The sequence below is a fragment of the Eublepharis macularius genome, chromosome 1 (assembly GCF_028583425.1).
Source record: "Eublepharis macularius isolate TG4126 chromosome 1, MPM_Emac_v1.0, whole genome shotgun sequence".
Taxonomy (NCBI): Eukaryota; Metazoa; Chordata; class Lepidosauria; order Squamata; family Eublepharidae; genus Eublepharis; species Eublepharis macularius.
The window spans coordinates 159,194,135-159,212,447 of record NC_072790.1 but is presented as its reverse complement, the minus strand read 5'-3'; the positions used below and the strand labels follow the sequence as shown (position 1 = coordinate 159,212,447).

The 18,313-nt window shown below is 42.4% G+C and overlaps 1 protein-coding gene across 1 annotated transcript in view; it reads left to right on the top strand.

The window, feature by feature from the left end:
• Nucleotides 1–18,313, top strand: part of SMYD3 (SET and MYND domain containing 3) — a 714,934-nt gene that overhangs the window by 85,660 nt on the left and 610,961 nt on the right. Inside the window, exons 2-4 of the mRNA XM_054983157.1 lie at nucleotides 12,962–13,025; nucleotides 14,711–14,818; nucleotides 16,786–16,843. Of these exons, the coding sequence (XP_054839132.1) occupies nucleotides 12,962–13,025; nucleotides 14,711–14,818; nucleotides 16,786–16,843 (230 nt within the window). The remainder of the gene's footprint in view (nucleotides 1–12,961; nucleotides 13,026–14,710; nucleotides 14,819–16,785; nucleotides 16,844–18,313) is intronic.

Genomic DNA, 18,313 nt, shown 5'->3' with positions numbered 1-18,313 from the left:
GAATTATTCAAAAAGGCGTTTATGTTGTAGGGAGGGGCTCTCAGATGCTTTGCTAATGAATTAAGGACCATATACTTTACCATTATGTTGCCTTACATACTACCTGTTGTCTTAAATATGTGCTCCTATGAGCTACTTGTCCTTCATGTGGCCTAATGTCAGCCCTAAAATTGCTTATGTTCTGTTTCAGCATTTCTTCAACTCTGTATTGGATTCTTACTAATGCGATGTCTTTGTAAAATTGTGTTTATTTACCCTATGGCATTGTTTATGGAAATGTCCTTGAAACTGACTGTACTAATCTCACACTGTGTAGTCCACCTTGAGTCTCAGTGAGAAAGGCGGACTATAAATGACATAAAATAAAATAAAAAATAGATGCCCTTTGGATGACAAGAGGGCACACTAGTGCCATGAGCACCAAAAATCTCCAGCAGAGATGTTTGGCATCCCTTCCCTATAGGAAACCTGGGGTTGAGGGAGAGCACCAGCAGTGGTATGGGTCAACCCCCCTGCTGGCTTGCTGACAGCCATGTGGTGCCAGTCTCTGTTCCCTTGAAGAAGTACTGCCTAGTGGTGCTTCCTCATGTTGTTCCTGAAGCTGGTTGTTGAGAGATGATTCACACCCTTCCCTTGACTGACCTGGGCCCTATGGTGCTGGCACTGTGCATGTCCTCTGTCTTCTGGAAATGTTCCCTGGCATTGGAGGACATGGGGGGCCCATGCTGCCCTGCAGCTGCGGGCACCCCAGGAGATGCCTCCTGTGAGGCACTTGGGCCAGACACACCATGTCTAGGCTGGGCAGAAGAAGATGGCTGAGGGTGAAGGGTAGAGATGTGGGGAGAAAGGTCATCACTTCCACCATCTCTTTCTGCTCCTGCCTGGCCCTGAAAGGCCTGCTGCTGGCTGGCCTCAGAGGAAACTGAGGAAGGCTCATAGATGGTGGGCTCCTCTACCAGTTCCTACAACAACCTCTGGGTCCCTGTGGGGAGTACAAGGGATGGAAAACTCCCTTTCCCTAAGCCTACCCCAAAAGACTCATGCTGCTCCTCCTACAGCTGGATCTCAGCAGCTGGAGGAAGGGGAGCCTCAGCAGCAGGCTCCTGCCCAATGCCAGCTCCCTCAGGCACCTGTGCTGGGGGTGGTGCTCCTGTTGCTGCCTCAGGAAAGAGGGCCTTGCAAACCCTCTTGTTGTCATCAGAAGCCAGGCTGATGAACGGCACCTGAGCTGGGGTGGGCATTCTCTGCACAGGTGGGGGAAGAGCTGCAGTCATCCCCCTCCTCTCTACCACTTTAGTCTAATCCCTTGGCTTTCCCTCCAGGGCCCCTCTCTGGTCTCCTGTCACACATTTTTCTGCCTCCTGCAATCTACACTAATAACAAACCTTATTAAACAGTTAAATTACCAACCCACCCAAAGCACCTAGCCAAAAATCAGTCTTTTAAAAAACTTACCTACCTATTTTAAAAGCTTTCTTTGTAACATGTTATTAAATATTCTACCAAATAATCTCAGGAAAGAGCAGGGAGACCTCTTTTGTTACATGGCGATAGCAGGTAGAGTGTGATATGCAGCAAGATGGAAAGCTGATGCCATTGATGCTTCAATGGCCAAACTAATTACTTATGTACATAACAGACCAATAGCTGAATTTGGGGGGGAAATTGAAGGATTTTTTTGATTAGTTGTCCAGAACTAATATTAATTAAGGTAACTTAGCACAAAGATAAAAGGATGACACACACGGAATGATTATTAAAATAATTAATATTAAATTTTGTATAAGTAACCAAGGAGAGGAAAAGAGATGTATCACATAAGTTTTGTTATTAAAATCCTTTTAATTATATTTTTACTCCTTTAACTCAATCTTAAATGTAGTGCTTGCATAAATTACAAATTTATCTGAAATGCACTTTGTATAAGTTAGTATAAGTCTCAAATTAATTTCAACTATTATAAGCTTTATTATGCACTTTTTATTGTCATACTTTATTTTTTCTTTTTAATAAAAAATTCTAAAAAAGAAAAGAAAAAAGCGTTCTTTGTGTGTCTAAACCTGGAGATGGACACACAAATTTCTTTTTAAAAGGCTCTACACCATCAAGCAGCTTAATTCCTCTTTAGGAATGATGCTACCCCTGGCTTGAACCCCAATCTACAGGTAAGCCTACAACAAAAAAACTACTTTGAATATGCCTGGCCTCGCTCCAAGGGAACCAGTGGTAGGCAGGGAAAGTCTAGTTAAATGTCACTAATGGGAAGCCTATTTATCTATAGAATTTGAGTAGAACCTGAATTCTTCTGAATTCCTAAACAAGCCTATTAAAGGGGGAAACTCTCTGGTTCCTAAAAGCTAGCAATTAAGCTTTTCTTTACAGGACCTACAACTTGCCTGTCTTAAGTTCCTACTTTGCAGCCCTCTCAGGATACCCCAAAAGTACACCCAAACACCACTACGTAATATAAGCTAATGTGAACCAAGCACCCAGCAACATCCCCCCAGAAGAACAACAACCCTGAACCACCAACAACTGAACACCAAGCCAAACTTATAGCAACAGAAAATAGAACCCAGCAAAAAAACACCAAGCAAAAAAACAGTATGAAGAAATGTTACCCTAACCCCCAACAATAGGAAAACAGCTGCCCCAAAGAACAAGCAATAACATGTGAATTTAATAAAGTTAACTGGGACTATAATACCAAACAACAAACTACCCACAACAGGATAAACAAAAAGACCCCCCCAGAAGAACCAAACCAAAGCCCTCTGAACAAAATCCAAACCAAAGCACCCCACCCACAGCAACACCCCCCCCCAAGTTTTTAAAATGCAAAGCCAACCCCCCACACCTTTTCCTTCCCCCCGGCCAACCCTACCTCCCCCCCAGGCCAACCCCCTCCCTCCAAAGAGAGAAAAAACCCAGTGAGTCCATGACTCTCAAACCAGGCAGCAGCAGATGTCCTCCAGGTGTATGTCTCAGCAGGCGGCAGCAGCAAGGAATCCACTGGGCAACAAGATCCAGTTGCCATCCATGTTGAGTCCAAAGCACGCCAGACCCAGGCCAGATGACAGAAAGAGAGTTCTCAAGCAGCAGGCAGGGTCTCAGATCTTTTCAGGAAGCCAGAGCACACAAAATGGAGGCTGCGCTGAGGTACGCCTGCCTATTTAACTCCTTGCAAGGCAGTTTAAAAGAGGCACTCTCCTTCTAGAGAATCCCATTGGCCCAACAAGGAGAGCTCCTGCAAGGACTGGCCACTCACCCCCTCCCTTCTGGTAAAAAAAGGCAGGAAACAGTGTTTTTTATTGTTCCTTAACAAAGGAAATTAGCAAAGGAACAGCTCAGCCACTATTACTGAAGTTACCAAGTTAACTTGAATTAATTTGGTAAACTTGAGTTCAGGAATACAGAATTTTACCAAATCAGGTAAAATTCAGTATTTTTAAAAGAAGATTGAACCAGAATATCCCTGGGAGTATAGCATTCATGGTTAACATATCAAGCAGATAGCACAAAAATATCAAAGTCGTTTAGGCAGATATACAGCTCCTGTCAATGCTCCTTCACCTTACCTTTGCAGGACTTCTACAATAATAGCTGGAAATTCTAAAAGTCCTGTGCGAGCAAAGGATGCCAGCAGAAGACTCTTTAATGGACCACTTAGTCCACAATGCCTTGGTCCTCATTGTGGATCTCTCAGATTTAAAAACCAGTCATTTATTTCCAAATTTCACCCCTGTTGGCATAACATGATCCTTTGGTGTTTTGCAACACCCCTGCTGATGCCTCATGGTTGGCACCTCTTTCTATTATGTGCATTATAAAAGCAGACAGAAAGTTTTGGCTGGCTGTGTCAGGTCTGACTGTTTTCCTTGTATAATCTAACCAAACAGACTCCATTTTAATCCTGTCAGTGTTATAAACTCTTCTTTTGCAGGTGGCAAGCAACCCAGTAACAGTTATCTCAAAGAAGAGGAATGTTATGACTACAGCCTTTCCAGCCATGGGAAAGTTTCACTCTTTCAGCTACAAACTGCTTGTTTTGAGAACTATGGGGGGAGGATGGGACTCGCTGGGCTTTGCTGTTCTGTACCTTAACTTTTGCCTGTCATTCGTAACAATACCCGTGTACCAGCCAAGATATTGCATCTTGGTCAGTGGACTATAATGGTTGTTTATATTCAGTAAAATCTTTTGAAATCAATGGATTCATGTCTAATTGCAAGAGATAGTCTGGATTGCAACTTTTAATGAGCCACAGTCTGACATTTTGTTACGAATCACATCTGTTCCAATGCCTAAACCGTGGCAGACGGATACCAAGGCCGATCCCAACAGGGACCCTTTGTTCAATCCTTACACCTCCCCTGGTTTGGAAGGACTGGAACCCCCAAGACCCGTTCAGGGAGGAACGGAGTCCAGACGTACTGCGCTGATTACCCTTGCACCTGCTGGAGCCGAAACTAGGCCCAGGGCGGCAGCAGAACCTTTGATATCACTGCCTACGCCGAGGCAGTGGGGCTCGAGGCCGCGAGAGACGAGGGACAGGAGAGTGAGTGCGGTGTTTACCCAGTCGCAAATGGACGGGAAACGGAGTATCGGCTCGATACCAGAGCATCCAAGTAGCCAGCCGTGGTACCACTGGAATCGAGAGGCTGATCAAATTGAGTGGAACCGAAGAGCTTCAGAAAGTACCCAGATGTGGGAAACCTCCCGTCGCGACGTGATGAGTTGGGACTATGCGGAAAGTACCCCGTGGATGGGGCAACGCGAGCCTACCGAACAGAGTTGGGTGCAACTCCAAAGCCGAACTTTGGCAGTTGATGCTGGGATTTCGGCGGTGACCAGATTGGCCAAAGAAATATTGGCGGGGAGAATGGAAACAGAACAAGGTAATGGGGCTCAGGGCTTGGGAGAAATTCGGCCTTGGCCCCGGGCAACGGCGTCCTATACAGAATATATGGAAACTACACAACTTCCAAAAGAAACTCCTCAAGAGTATGTTGAATCGGTGGGGGCCACAGCGGCCCCAGAACGTGTACAAATTTTAGAAGAGAGACTTGGTACTATGGAGGAGAGCTTAGCATATGCTGTTCACCTGCTCTCTGTACTAGTTGTAGGAGGATCGGAGGAAGGCCCTTCACAAGGAGAGGATACCTCCAGATGAGTTGTCGGGCAAAGTTTAGCTGCCCTGCAGGCCAGGATCCCGAGGGAGCAACCGCTAATACCCGTAGACGATCAACAACAACTGGTACAACTGCCGGAACAGCCGCAGGGGCCATCAGATGAGAGACCAGAGGAACTTCCCCCGGGAGGACCTCTGGAAGGGGAGGAAGAGGCACCGTTAGAGCAGCCACAAGAACAACCGCAGGATCAGCCGCAAGAGCAGCCGCCGGGGCAGCCGCAAGAACAGCTGCCGGGGCAGCCACAAGAGCAGCCGCGAGAGCTTCCGATTCTCCCAGGAGGATTACCATTACAGCCACAAGATGAGGCTCCGGTACTCCCACCGCCGCCGCGGGGACAGCCGATTCTCCCACGCCTTCCAGCGCCTAGGCTTCATCCGCAACTCAGACCGAGAGGCCCACCTCCATAAGGCCCTCCAGCTCCGCAACCGCTGAGACCACAGCCAAGGCTGCAAGGTCCTCCAATACCGAGACCCCAAGGGATCCCGCGACCAAGGCCCCAGTATCCTCCGATGCAACCGCTCCCGCGCCAACCCAACTGGCAGCCAAGGCAAGAACTGGTTCCTGTACAATATTACCCACTCCCAGCACTGGTTGCCAGACCACAAGAGTTACCAATGGGATGGGTAAAATTGGAAGCTACTTTCGATGGAGATCCCTCGAAGTTGGGATTTTTTCTAGTACAAGCACTACAATTTTTCAACCATTGGGGACACTTGTTCGGAGACGAAGCGAGTCAAATCGAGCATTTGGCATCACGTCTGCAAGGAAAAGCAGTGGAATGGTATGTAGCCTTGTACGATTTGGGGGCTCCAGAATTAGATTCCCTACAGGGTTTGGTAGATGCGCTCCGAGCGCAATACGAAGACCCACTAGAAGAAAGCAGAGCCCGAATGGAATTACAATCGATCAGACAAGGTAGCATGTCGGCTAGAGACTATGTTACAAAATTCTGACAGCTTGCTGCCAAATGCCCAAGGTGTGAGGAAACCACCAAAATAATTATGTTCAAACAAGGCATGAATCCCAGACTGTTGGATCGAGCCCTTATGCAAGATAATCCTCCCACACTCTTGGGTTGGATTCAATTAGCTTGTGAAGTAGAGAACTGGATGCAAGAAGTGCGTCTAGTTGAGCAACAGCAATCGGCCGGGCACCGGCATACCTCCATAATCATTAGAGGGGGCAGAGGGGCAAGATATGCAGCTAGAGGAGCGAGAGATGCTAGATGGCAACAAGGACTGTGTCTACATTGTGGCCAAAGCGGTCACTTCGCTGCGCAATGTCCACTCCGGCCTGTGCAGAGAACTCCGTTCCCACCAAGGGGTCCAACCCCTGCCACCCTTCCTCAGCCGTCCCGCCCAATGCCCACTCCGCGAACTTCGCGAGGGAGAGGTACGTTCAGAAGAAATCCTCCTGAAAGAGGATTAGAGCTAGAGGAAGTTATGGACTTGGACCCAACCGCTCTAATTGGTAAAGAAGCACCCGAAAGTCCAAATTCGGGAAACGAAATGGATCTGTCGTAAACGGACCCAAACGGCAGATCAAAACTCAGTCAGTTCCCATAGTGGATAGACCTCAAGGGTCCATACTATTCACACCTGTTACATTAGTCAATCCTGAACGAAAGACTCATATTCGGGTGCAAGCGCTTATTGACTCTGGGTGCTCCAGAGATATAATTGCACCAGCTCTAGTGAACGGATTAGTGCTCCCAATAAAAGAACTTGAAAATCCGGTCATTTTTGAACAGATGGATGGCACTAATATGAATCCAGTCACTACCGAAACCGTACCTGTCATTACAGGCATGGGTCAACATTGGGATTCAAGATCCTTTGTAATTAGCTCTACTGCAAAATACCCGTTAATTTTGGGAAGCAGATGGTTGTGGGACCACAACCCAGACATTAATTGGGCAGCTGGAAGTGTCACCTTCAAGACAGACAGCTGCCAAACTCATCGTTGGAACCAAAATTGGGGCAACAACCCTACCCTCATAGAACAAGCCCTCCTGACGCAGGAGGAAATTAACCAAATACCTAAACAGTATAGAGCCTATTTACAAGCCTTTACCGAAGAAGAGGCCAACACCTTACCTCCCCATAGGAGGACAGATTGTGCAGTGGAAATCATCCCTGGAGCCACATTGCCCAAAGGTAGACTTTATCCAATGAGCCCAAATGAAAGAGAGGAACTTAGAAAATTCATTGACACCAATCTCCAAAGGGGATTTATTCGACTTGCAAACAGCCCTCATGCTGCACCAGTACTGTTTGTTAAAAAGAAGGATGGAGGGCTAAGACTGTGCACTGACTTCAGAGGACTTAATGCAGTCTCTTCCACAAACGCTTATCCCATCCCTCTCATCAGAGATCTACTCAACGTCGTGGCCCAAGGTAAGATCTTCACAAAATTGGACTTAAAAGATGCTTATTTCCACGTTCATATAAGAGAGGGGGATGAGTGGAAAACCGCGTTCAATACACCCTTAGGGCAGTATGAATACTTAGTTATGCCTTTTGGCTTGTCCGGGGCCCCTTCGGTTTTCATGTCCATGATCAATGAAGTGTTGCACGAATTTTTATATAAAGGAGTAGTTGTTTACCTGGACGATGTGTTAATTTACTCAGAAACTGAAGAAGAACATGTAAACTTGGTGCAAAAAGTATTAACCACTCTCATGTGTAATAAATTACCCATCAAATTGTCTAAATGTGAATTTCACAAAACTGAACTTACTTACTTGGGATATTGCATCTCAAAAGATGGGTTAAAAATGGATCCAGGCAAAGTAAAAGCAGTTCAAGACTGGCAAACCCCCACAAATAGTAAAGAACTGCAATCCTTTTTGGGGTTTGCCAATTTCTATAGAGAATTTATACAAAACTTTTCTCAAATAACCCCCCCCCCTCACAGAACTCTTAAAAACCAAAGACAAGGGGGAGCAAGCAAAGAAACCAAAGGCAAAATTATTATGGACACCACAATGCCAATTAGCCTTTGACCCGTTAAAGCAGCAATTCATATCCGAACCAGTGCTGCAACACCCAGATGAAAATTGCCCATTCATAGTACAGGTGGACGCCAGCGATACTGCGATTGGGGGCGTCCTCCTGCAGCGGGGGACGGACAATATTCTCAAACCCTGTGCATACCTCTCCCGAAAATTTTCTGAAGCAGAAAGAAATTGGAATGTTTGGGAAAAGGAAGCTTTTGCTGTAAAAGCGGCACTCTCCACTTGGAGACATTGGCTGGAAGGGGCCTGCTATCCTTTTGAGGTTTGGACAGATCACAAAAATTTAGAAGCGTTACACAGTCCTCAGAGACTCAACGCCAAACAATTGAGATGGGCAGAATACTTTTCAAAATTCAACTTCACCCTCAAATTCTTGCCCGGCAAAACTAATTTCCTAGCGGACTCCCTTTCGCTTATGCCCCAACTCAAAAGCAAGAGGGAGGAGACAATAGACACAGTATTCTCACCTACCCAACTGGGGTGTGTGGTTACTATGCGCAGCCGCACAACGCAATCTCCTCACTCAGATCAGGGGTGGAGACAAAAACTGAAAAGCAAAGTCGAAAAGGAGGGGGAGAATGTACCCAAAGAGAAACTAATCCAATCTGCACAAGGGGAATGGCTTTGGGGTGATCGATTTTATGTGCCAAATAGCTTAAGAAAAGAAGTACTACAACGCTGTCATGACGCCCCAACAGCTGGCCATTACGGATATTTAAAAACCCTTCATTTAATCCAAAGACAATTTTGGTGGCCAGGCATGTGCAAAGACATTTCGCAATATGTAGCTTCGTGTCCCATTTGCCTCAGCGCCAAAACGCGAAAAGGCAAGCCTCCGGGACTTTTACAGCCCCTTGAGACTCCAAGTAGACCGTGGGAAATTATTTCGATGGATTTTATCACAGATCTTCCCCCTTCAAAAAATCACACTTGTATTTTGGTCGTAGTGGATCTATTTTCAAAACAAGCCCACTTCATTCCCTGCACTACTCTGCCTTCGGCAAAAAAGTTGGCGGATATTTTTCTGAAATATATTGTAAAGCTTCATTCTTTTCCATCAAAGGTGATATCCGACCGAGGCGGACAATTCGTTGCCAACTTCTGGCAGGAGTTTATGCAACTCATGGGAATTGAACAAGGTTTAAGCTCCATCCACCATCTGCAAACCGCCGGGCAGTCGGAAAAAACTAATCAATTATTAGAACAGTTTCTTCGTTGCTACATCAATTTTCAGCAAGACAATTGGATTGATTTATTGCCTCTAGCAGAATTTTCTTACAACAACAATGTACATACATCCACCGGAGAAACGCCATTCAAAGTAGTTTATGGCTATCACTTTAAACCGTTTCCTTTTGAAGCTCTTCCCTCTGCAACCGCCTCCAATGACGTTTCAGAATGGTGGGGGGAGGCAGCTCAACAATGGACTCTCATTCAACAACATCTTAACAAAGCTAAACAGGACTATAAGAAATACGCTGATCGCCATCGTGTGGCCGACTGGAAATTGCATCCAGGAGACCTTGTTTATTTATCTACAAAAAATTTGAAAGTCGCTCAAACCAGCTGTAAATTAGCACTGAAATACTTGGGACCTTTTCCTGTTCATAAAATCATCAACAAAGTGACTGTAGCACTTGATTTGCCAAAGAACCTCCGCCACGTCCATCCTACTTTCCACATCAGCTTGTTGAAAAAGGTTCCCCCAGTAAATCAATGGCATACCCGTGCTCCTCCCATACCAACTTTAATTGATGACCAAAGCCATTATGAAGTACAACAAATCTTGGACTCTAAAATCAAACGTAATAAGCTGTTTTATCTTATCAGATGGAAGGACTTTGATTCTGGGTTTGATGAGTGGGTGGAGGCTATTCATGTCCATGCTCCTAGATTAGTAAGATCTTTTCACAATCTCTATCCTCTCAAACCTGGGGGAAGGACATTTTAGAGGGTGCAGAAATGTCAGGTATGACTGTGTTCCTTGTATAATCTAACCAAACAGACTCCATTTTAATCCTGTCAGTGTTATAAGCTCTTCTTTTGCAGGTGGCAAGCAACCCAGTAACAGTTACCTCAAAGAAGAGGAATGTTATGACTACAGCCTTTCCAGCCATGGGAAAGTTTCACTCTTTCAGCTACAAGCCGCTTGTTTTGAGAACTATGTGGGGGAGGATGGGACTCGCTGGGCTTTGCTATTCTGTACCTTAACTTTTGCCTGTCATTCGTAACAATACCCGTGTACCAGTCAAGATATTGCATCTTGGTCAGTGGACTATAATGGTTGTTTATATTCAGTAAAATCTTTTGAAATCAATGGACTCGTGTCTAATTGCAAGAGATAGTCTGGATTGCAACTTTTAATGAGCCACAGTCTGACAGGCTGCAGTGGTCAATGGGTGAGTCTGCTGGCCTGGTGCAAAGGGAGTTTTTGCTATCCCAAACAGTTCATCAAACTCAGCTTCCTACCAGGGGGTGGGGGAGGTCTCTGGCTCTTCTGCCCAAATATCAGGTGCATGTTTAGCAGAGGGATGAGGACTGGGCAGAAGGATAGTATAAAATAATGCTCTTTTTCTCAGATGGAGGCACTGGCTGTGCTGCTTTCCAGCTGGTACTGACAGTGAATGAGAGAGAGTTGTCTGTTCTCTTTTCCTTTATGTATTTCTACCTTACAGCAGGTGCTGGTGAAACCTTCTCCCTTAAACTTAACATGTTAACCATAAGTGAGAGCTGGAGACTTGGCCTTGCCTATAACAAGTAATCTCACAGGTGAAGTAAATTTGTTGTAGACCTCTGTCTGAAGCTCACCATTCATACCCATCCAGCCCCTAATGTGTGGATTGAAATTATCATGGGCGGTTTTTGTCCTGTGCACCAGCCCCTTCAGAGAAGTACTCCTCCTATTGTTATGGTTGACAGGCTGCCTGCCCACCTGTGTCCTTGTAAAGACAAGATGGATATAATCGTTAATTTCCTCACAGGCTGACTTTCATTGCACCCTCTTGGGCCAGGTTCATACCAGTCTTGGTCCGGTTTCCTTCTCCACTCTGCAAGGCAGCAGAGAAATGATGCTCCCCCTCCATATGTTAATCATGCTGCAAACCCACATGCAGTATGAAGGAACTGTCCTACAATACAGTTTAGGAAATGGATACAAATCATGCTGCCCATGCCCAATGTCCTGTTCCAGTGTGCAGTGTTCCTCTAACTTCTGTGTAATGGACTGACAGAATGTACAGAAGATTTGGGGATATGGTCCTGCACTCTGCATTAATTTCTCCTTCCTACAATGCAGTGCAGTCCATTTGCGTCTACAGTTGGGGGAGATGATTGGCCGAATCCACTAGCATATGAGTGATACATTGTCGTTCAGAAGGAGGGCAGGCACTGGGGGTAATTGATTAAAAATGGAGGGAGGCAGGGAGGAGGAGGAGGAGGAGGAGGAGGAGAAGTCTTTTTCTCCCCAGGCTATGTTTTACCAAGAGTTGTTGAGAAGCCAGCAAAATGATGAAGGGAGCTTTGACTCTTGAAAAGTTCATACCCTGGAAATCTAACTGGTCTTACGGTGCCAATTGACTTGAATCTTGCAGGCCAACATGGCTACCCACCTGCAACTGTCTTCTGGAACAAAGTTAGTCCTTACCAGGCCATCTTTGGCTTTTAAAAAAATCTTATTTGCCAGTGTTTTCTTGTATACCTGGGAAGTTTGTAGAAACCAGTTTTGTCTGCAGGTGACACAGTTCTTCGGCTTTCATTGAAAAGGAATGTGTCAAGCTGGGGGCCTCTGAGGAGTCATAGAAGGGGTAACAGCTTTGAAATGTCACACCATCCCTCAATTCTTCCCTTTCAGAGTTCTAAAAACTCTTCTTGAATAGACTGACTTTGCCCTTATCCCCCTTTCCCCTTTAATTGAAGCCTTATTCACAAATTACAGTGAATGCAGGTACAATATGTGTACAGAGTACACTTGATTTTTCTTTATTCATGTGTTGATAATTCTTATGTTCAACTGCATGTACAGCTGAATGTGTGATTGAAACCCCATGTTCATCCAGGTGCTGATCCCCAGTTTCATTTGTAAAGTGAAAGTGCATTAGCTTCTCATGAGAACATGAGTACATGCAGGCTGTATGTGGTTAAAATGTGAACAGGACTTGACAGTTGCTCTCATCAAGCTCATCAAGCAGGGTTGCTTTTTCTTTTGGTAGTATACTGGGGTAGAATCCCCAGTATTGTTTGGGGGGTGGCCCTTCATTTTCCACACAAGGCCAGCCCCTTTTCAGTTAGATATTCTACAAGATAATTAACTTTATGGTCACCAAATCTGCAAAAATAATATTGTGAATATTCAAGAACATATGTTTTACTGCCTACACTTTATTTTCTCTTTCCTTTATCCCATTCACCACAGTTCATCACAATCCAAAGATGTTATACACACACCCATATTGCGGCCAGAACTTTCTTTACATTTTCCAGTCCAGCAGTCTCTACATCTAAAGACTAAATGACAACATTAAACTTTTTCATTGGCTTTGGCTTTTGTTAGAAGTTGCTGAGAACACAATTTTGTGGAACTAAAAGCCACAATCTAGAATGCTATATAGTAAGCACCGAAGGATGTAGAGTGCATATTGTAAGTCTCTTCTCCCTGTCGTTGAAAAGCTGAAATTAGAATTCATTAATCTGTGATTTACTTCTCTTTGATGTAGAAAATATTTTTTTCCTCTATTCCCCCACCCCCTCTTTTCAGGAAAGATCGACTGCTTAGGTGTTCTCAGTGCAAAGTTGCAAGATACTGTGATATACAATGTCAGGTAACATTCTAAAGTTTACTATAAATGAATAGAGCAAATGTTTTAAATGTTAATGTATACATTTACTCTGCTGTTATTAGTTGTTACGTTTTCTTAATATCTATAAAATCAGCTGTTGAGGCTTGCAAAAATTGTCGGCATATATATTTAAAATGTCAAATATTTACATTATTCCATGGTTTCTAGGCCCTTGTGTATAAATACTAGAGTTTTAGCCTTAGAATTTCAGTAGTTCCTTGCATGCATGTTACAAATATAGAACAAAAACTTCACTGTGTTTTATTCTTAAAAACACTTTTTGTCTGTGGTGTTAAGCTGTTAAGTTTAAGCTGGCTACTGGGCGTTAACATTTTGAATAGCCTCTTGTGAGCCAAGCCTTGGTCTTTTCCCTTTGATTCCACATAACTAGCTGATACCACCTATTATAATAGGATAGGTGAGTTACAAGAGAACCACATTTAATGCTTAATGCTAGTCTTTCTCCAGTGTTGTGTAATGTATTTCTACATTTGTATTAAACCTTTGTTTGTGCTTCTGGAATTTTTGTCTTCTAAACTCTGCCCCATGCATCTCAGTATCCTTGGTGGGAGATACCAAACAGCAATTCTTGGGATTCTTCTGTGTACTCCCCACCCCAGACAAATCACCTTAGAGGAATCATTTATTCCACTAACATCAAATATCTGCCAAGCAAAAACAGGCAGAAGTAAACCACTGAGAAAAGTGGGGAGACTTTCCAAGATAGCTGGAGTAGAATGGCACATGCACAACTGCAGAGATTTTTTTTCCTTTTAAGTATGCATGGCCTTGCTAGTCCCTAAAATAGCAATGGCTGTGCCTGTTTCTAGACTATAATTATTTACTTGCAAATGAATTCCAGTTGGCACAAGATAATAAAGATGTGATTGCCAATGCCTTTCTGGTGTGAAATGTACCTCAAAGATCAGAAGAATGAGACATTATTTGTGTGATGTTGCATTTTACATTTCATCACCCTCTGCTGATGGTACAAGTAATGCAAACTGTGGATCATTTTGATGTCTTTTCTAGCATACTGAACATCTTTCCCAGTATTTATTTTTGGAATAGTGTCAGCATCTTTGAATACTGGCTTCAAAGAACAATTTTTGTTAGCGAAGGAGAAACATGCCTGTACAACTGCATTATTCAGGATGATGTTCTAATGACTACAGACATCATTTTTTAAGGATAAGAGAAATTGGATTCATAGAGGGTTTTTTTTAAAAAAAAGACTTGATGGATGCTTTGTGTTGTTATATTCAAATATACCTATTTATCTCTTTGTCTGACTCCATCTCTAAAAACTTAAATTAGAAATTTTGGTGCAGCATAAACAAACCAAACCAAACTAGAGAAATCTATTGGAGACGGCCAAGGGATAGTCAAAATTAATGCAGAATGTAAATATTTGGAGTAGAGGATTACTGATTTTATTGCAGTGGGATCACTGTGGCAGTACCCTGTGCTGATATAAACTGATTGCAGACAGCCAGAGGGCAGTACAAGAGGTACTACCTCGTCAAGAGCAGGGTATACGAAGTAGGTTACCATCTGATTCTATGAGGCTTCTGACTTTGACCTGGCTTCTCTGTCTCAGCTATTCATTAAATTTCATGACTGCATATGATGTAAAATAATTCTTAATTTTGTTTTTCAACTTGCAGAAAGTAGCATGGCAAGATCATAAACGAGAATGCAAGTGTATTAAGAATATTGATCCCAACTTTCCCCCCGATTCAGTGAGGCTCGTTGGCAGGATTATTTTCAAACTAGTAAGTACATTTTCTATTTGTAATTTATCTTTAAAATGATGGTTTCTCTTACTTGGTTAAAATAGTGGATTTCTTCAATAGTTCTAAGCAGATTTATACCCTTTGAAGTCAATGGGCATAGAAGAGTGTAACTGTTTAGGATTACACTGCAAGAGTTCTAGTTGTGCTTGATAACACAATTGAGGAGGGTGCAGGCTTGGCTACTGAAACCTCTTTAGACTTTCACCAGTTGAAGTAAGTGTCTTCCATGCCAGCATAGGTTCAGGCGTACTGAGCAGTCAGACATATACATATTCATGGGTCATATGGTTGTGTACACCTTAATAGGTATTTTTCTGCCTAGACAAAGATCTGGGTAAGCTGTTTTGTGTGTTATACCAAATACACACTTTAGCACTGGGATAAATGTGCAAAAGGAGATTGAAAGAGAACAAAATAAAATTTATAAAGCAGTCAGTCAGTCTGTCTGTATTGATATATTATTTAGCAATGAACTGTTCTTGTGTTGAGTGAGTCTTTTCAGAACTTGTTCTAAATACTGTATCAGCTGAAGATATTGTATTGACTCAAAATGGTGCATTTAAAGGTTGTCTTCGGGGTTTTGTACAACATATTCTTAAGCTGATGCTGTCCAGAATTCGACATTTTCTCCGTAGTAAAGCTAAAAGCTTTACAAAAGTGACATTCATTTCAAAGTGAGTTTCTTAATAATGAATTCTCAAACCTCAAAAATTCTGCATAATAGTAATAAGACAGCTTGAATCAGAGAATTAAGTAGAAAAATTTTGCAACAACCATTTCAGTTTTTGCTAGATTAATCATTGCTTTGTTTGTTTAAAAAATATACCTTCTTCCCAAAGAGGAAAACATATGGATGAAGTACATTCTGTAGAACAGGTATGAAATCAAGAAAATAAAGTAGCTTGCAATATTATTATTTAAAGCCTTAACAATAGTGGTTTCTACATGAGGCAGGCGTGTGTGGTTTCTCTATTGCTGGTGCAGCTCTCAGTACAGAGCAATAACAATGGGGCTTCAACACAGCAGGTTTCCCTGCAATTTCCTTGTCCTGATCCCCCAGCAGTTGCCTTCCTCCCTTCCCCAGGCCAATGTCTTTTTTTTAAAATGGTGATTAAATATAGTTATATTGATATAACAGTATGTGTATCAGGCGGTCATTAAAAAGAGTAAAACTCGATCCCCTTCCATTGTGGAGATATGCATTTCCCTTTATATCTCTGCAATAGAAGGGGATAGAGACTTACTTTAAAAAAATTTAAAAGCTGGGATTTCAGAAAATCTGTTGCACATAACATTATATGATATAATTATATTCAGCTGCTGATTTTTTAAAACGTTCCCTCAGTTGTTGTGGGGAGGAAATGGTCACTGCAGGGATAGTTATTAGAAAAAAATGGCTTCCATGTGGGTGGGAAAATCCAAACTTTCCCACCAATGCAGCAGCCATCCAACCTTTCTCAAAATTCTGCAGCAAAGCAGGTTTTGAGAAAGATCAGAGAAAAGTCAGGGAAATCCCAGGAGGTGCATGAGTGTGAATACACTGTGATGTGGGGAAGCAAGAAAAAAATCTGCTTCCCAAGAACAATTAAACCAGGGAGGATAACCCATGCTGAAATGACCAGTGTCTTCCAAAATTTGAAGTGGACAAAAATAAATGTACTTCATAATGTACAAAGGAGTGGTGTTAGGATTAAAGTTCTTATAACCAGTGCTTTTTTCCTAGGAAAAAAGAGGTGCCAGTACTCATGGTGGTCTAAGCTCGCCAACCAAAAGAGGTGCTGGTACTGCAGAAAGTGGTATTGATAGAAAGAGATACAGAAAGAGGAATTGATACTGCAGATGGAGATGTCATTACTGCATACCAGCGCATACTGCCAGAATAAAGCCCTGCTTATAATCATTTACTTACTTCATGTGTATCATCATTATTTCTGGGTTCTCAACAGCTAAGACAATCAACATGCCCATCTGAGGAGCTCTACTCTTTTTCCGATCTTCAATCAAGTAAGTAGATCTCCAAATTATTTTGTAAATGTTTGCTTCTTTTAGTATGTATTGTGCTGCTGCTTCTTTCTGAGGACAACTGTAAAGTACTAGTGCAGGTGGGCAGGAGAACTGGAGCATATAATAAGTGGTACAAAACAAATGGATATCTTAAGTAAAAAAGCCTTAGTGGGGGCAAATAGAGGTGGCATTATACCTTTATATTAGAACCCCATTACTTTACTTTGCCAAGCACTTTGTAGAGGTAGATCCCCTTAAAGTTTTGAGGTGTGATAGGCTTCTGGAAGTTACATTGGCATGAAGATATCTATAAGCTATCTTTATAGATATGCTTTACAAATTCAGCAGTACATAAAGATTTATGTATATTAATTACCACTGTCTTCCACTTCATCTCCTTGGTAATAATGTACATGTAATGTAAAATTGTTCTCTTCTGTTTTTGTCCTGATTAAAAACATTCATATATGTGCACAGATGGTGGAAAAGTGGCTCAAAGGAACTTTTAGCAACACACATGAAAATGGTCTACATATACTATTCATATCTATACTTTTAATAGTTTCATCTTCCAGAGAATGGATCGGAACAATTTTAATTTCTAAAAGCCAGAAAATTAAAGCAATTCATTTATGTAACTTCATTTCAGTTCTTACTTCATTTCACTTTAATTTGAGATGGGAAACTAAGCTTGTGTTTGCTGAGAAAAATCCTGTGGGGCATTTTCCCCAGACAGTGGTTAATTCTGATATGCTGGCCAAATTCCAGTTCAGATAATTGCATTCTTGTTTTGAGTCTCTAAATTCTTCCAAAAGTTCTAGATGGATAGAACTTGTTTGCATCTGCCCTGAGCTGCAGTGTCCCTCAAATAGCACTTTTAAATAGTTGCTGCTTTCCAGTCTAGAGATGGCTTTGTTTCGGTGTTCTGGATGACTCCAGTCAGGCTGGATTCAGATAAAGGCATGCACTTAAGAAACCCTGAGAATCTAGTTAGCTTTCCCGTATCAAATCATTTAACTCCTGGCAAGTGATACACCACAGATAACATCTTAGATTCATTATTTGGTAATGTACACAAGTAATACAATTATGGAGTTTCTGCTTCCATTTTAAGCTATTATTATTACAAAATATAATTATTCAGTATTCTTTATATCAACTCCATTAATAGAAAATAATACCATCCATTATAACTACATAGATCATTAAATGAGAGTAATTACATATGAGTCCAAAAAAGTTTCTTACCCAAAGATACAAAGGTCACACGCAAGGAGCCCCTCCAAAGAGGATGTTCATGATCTGTTTAGCTTGTCTTATTTATAAGATTTCAGAATCTTTTCTTAACAATAGCTGCTTCAGAGACTCAATTTTTGGCTAACTTATTATCTTTATGATTTCATATACCAAACAAGATTATCCATATTTGAAACATCTTCTTGAAACATATAACAATTTGTGTTAACAAAG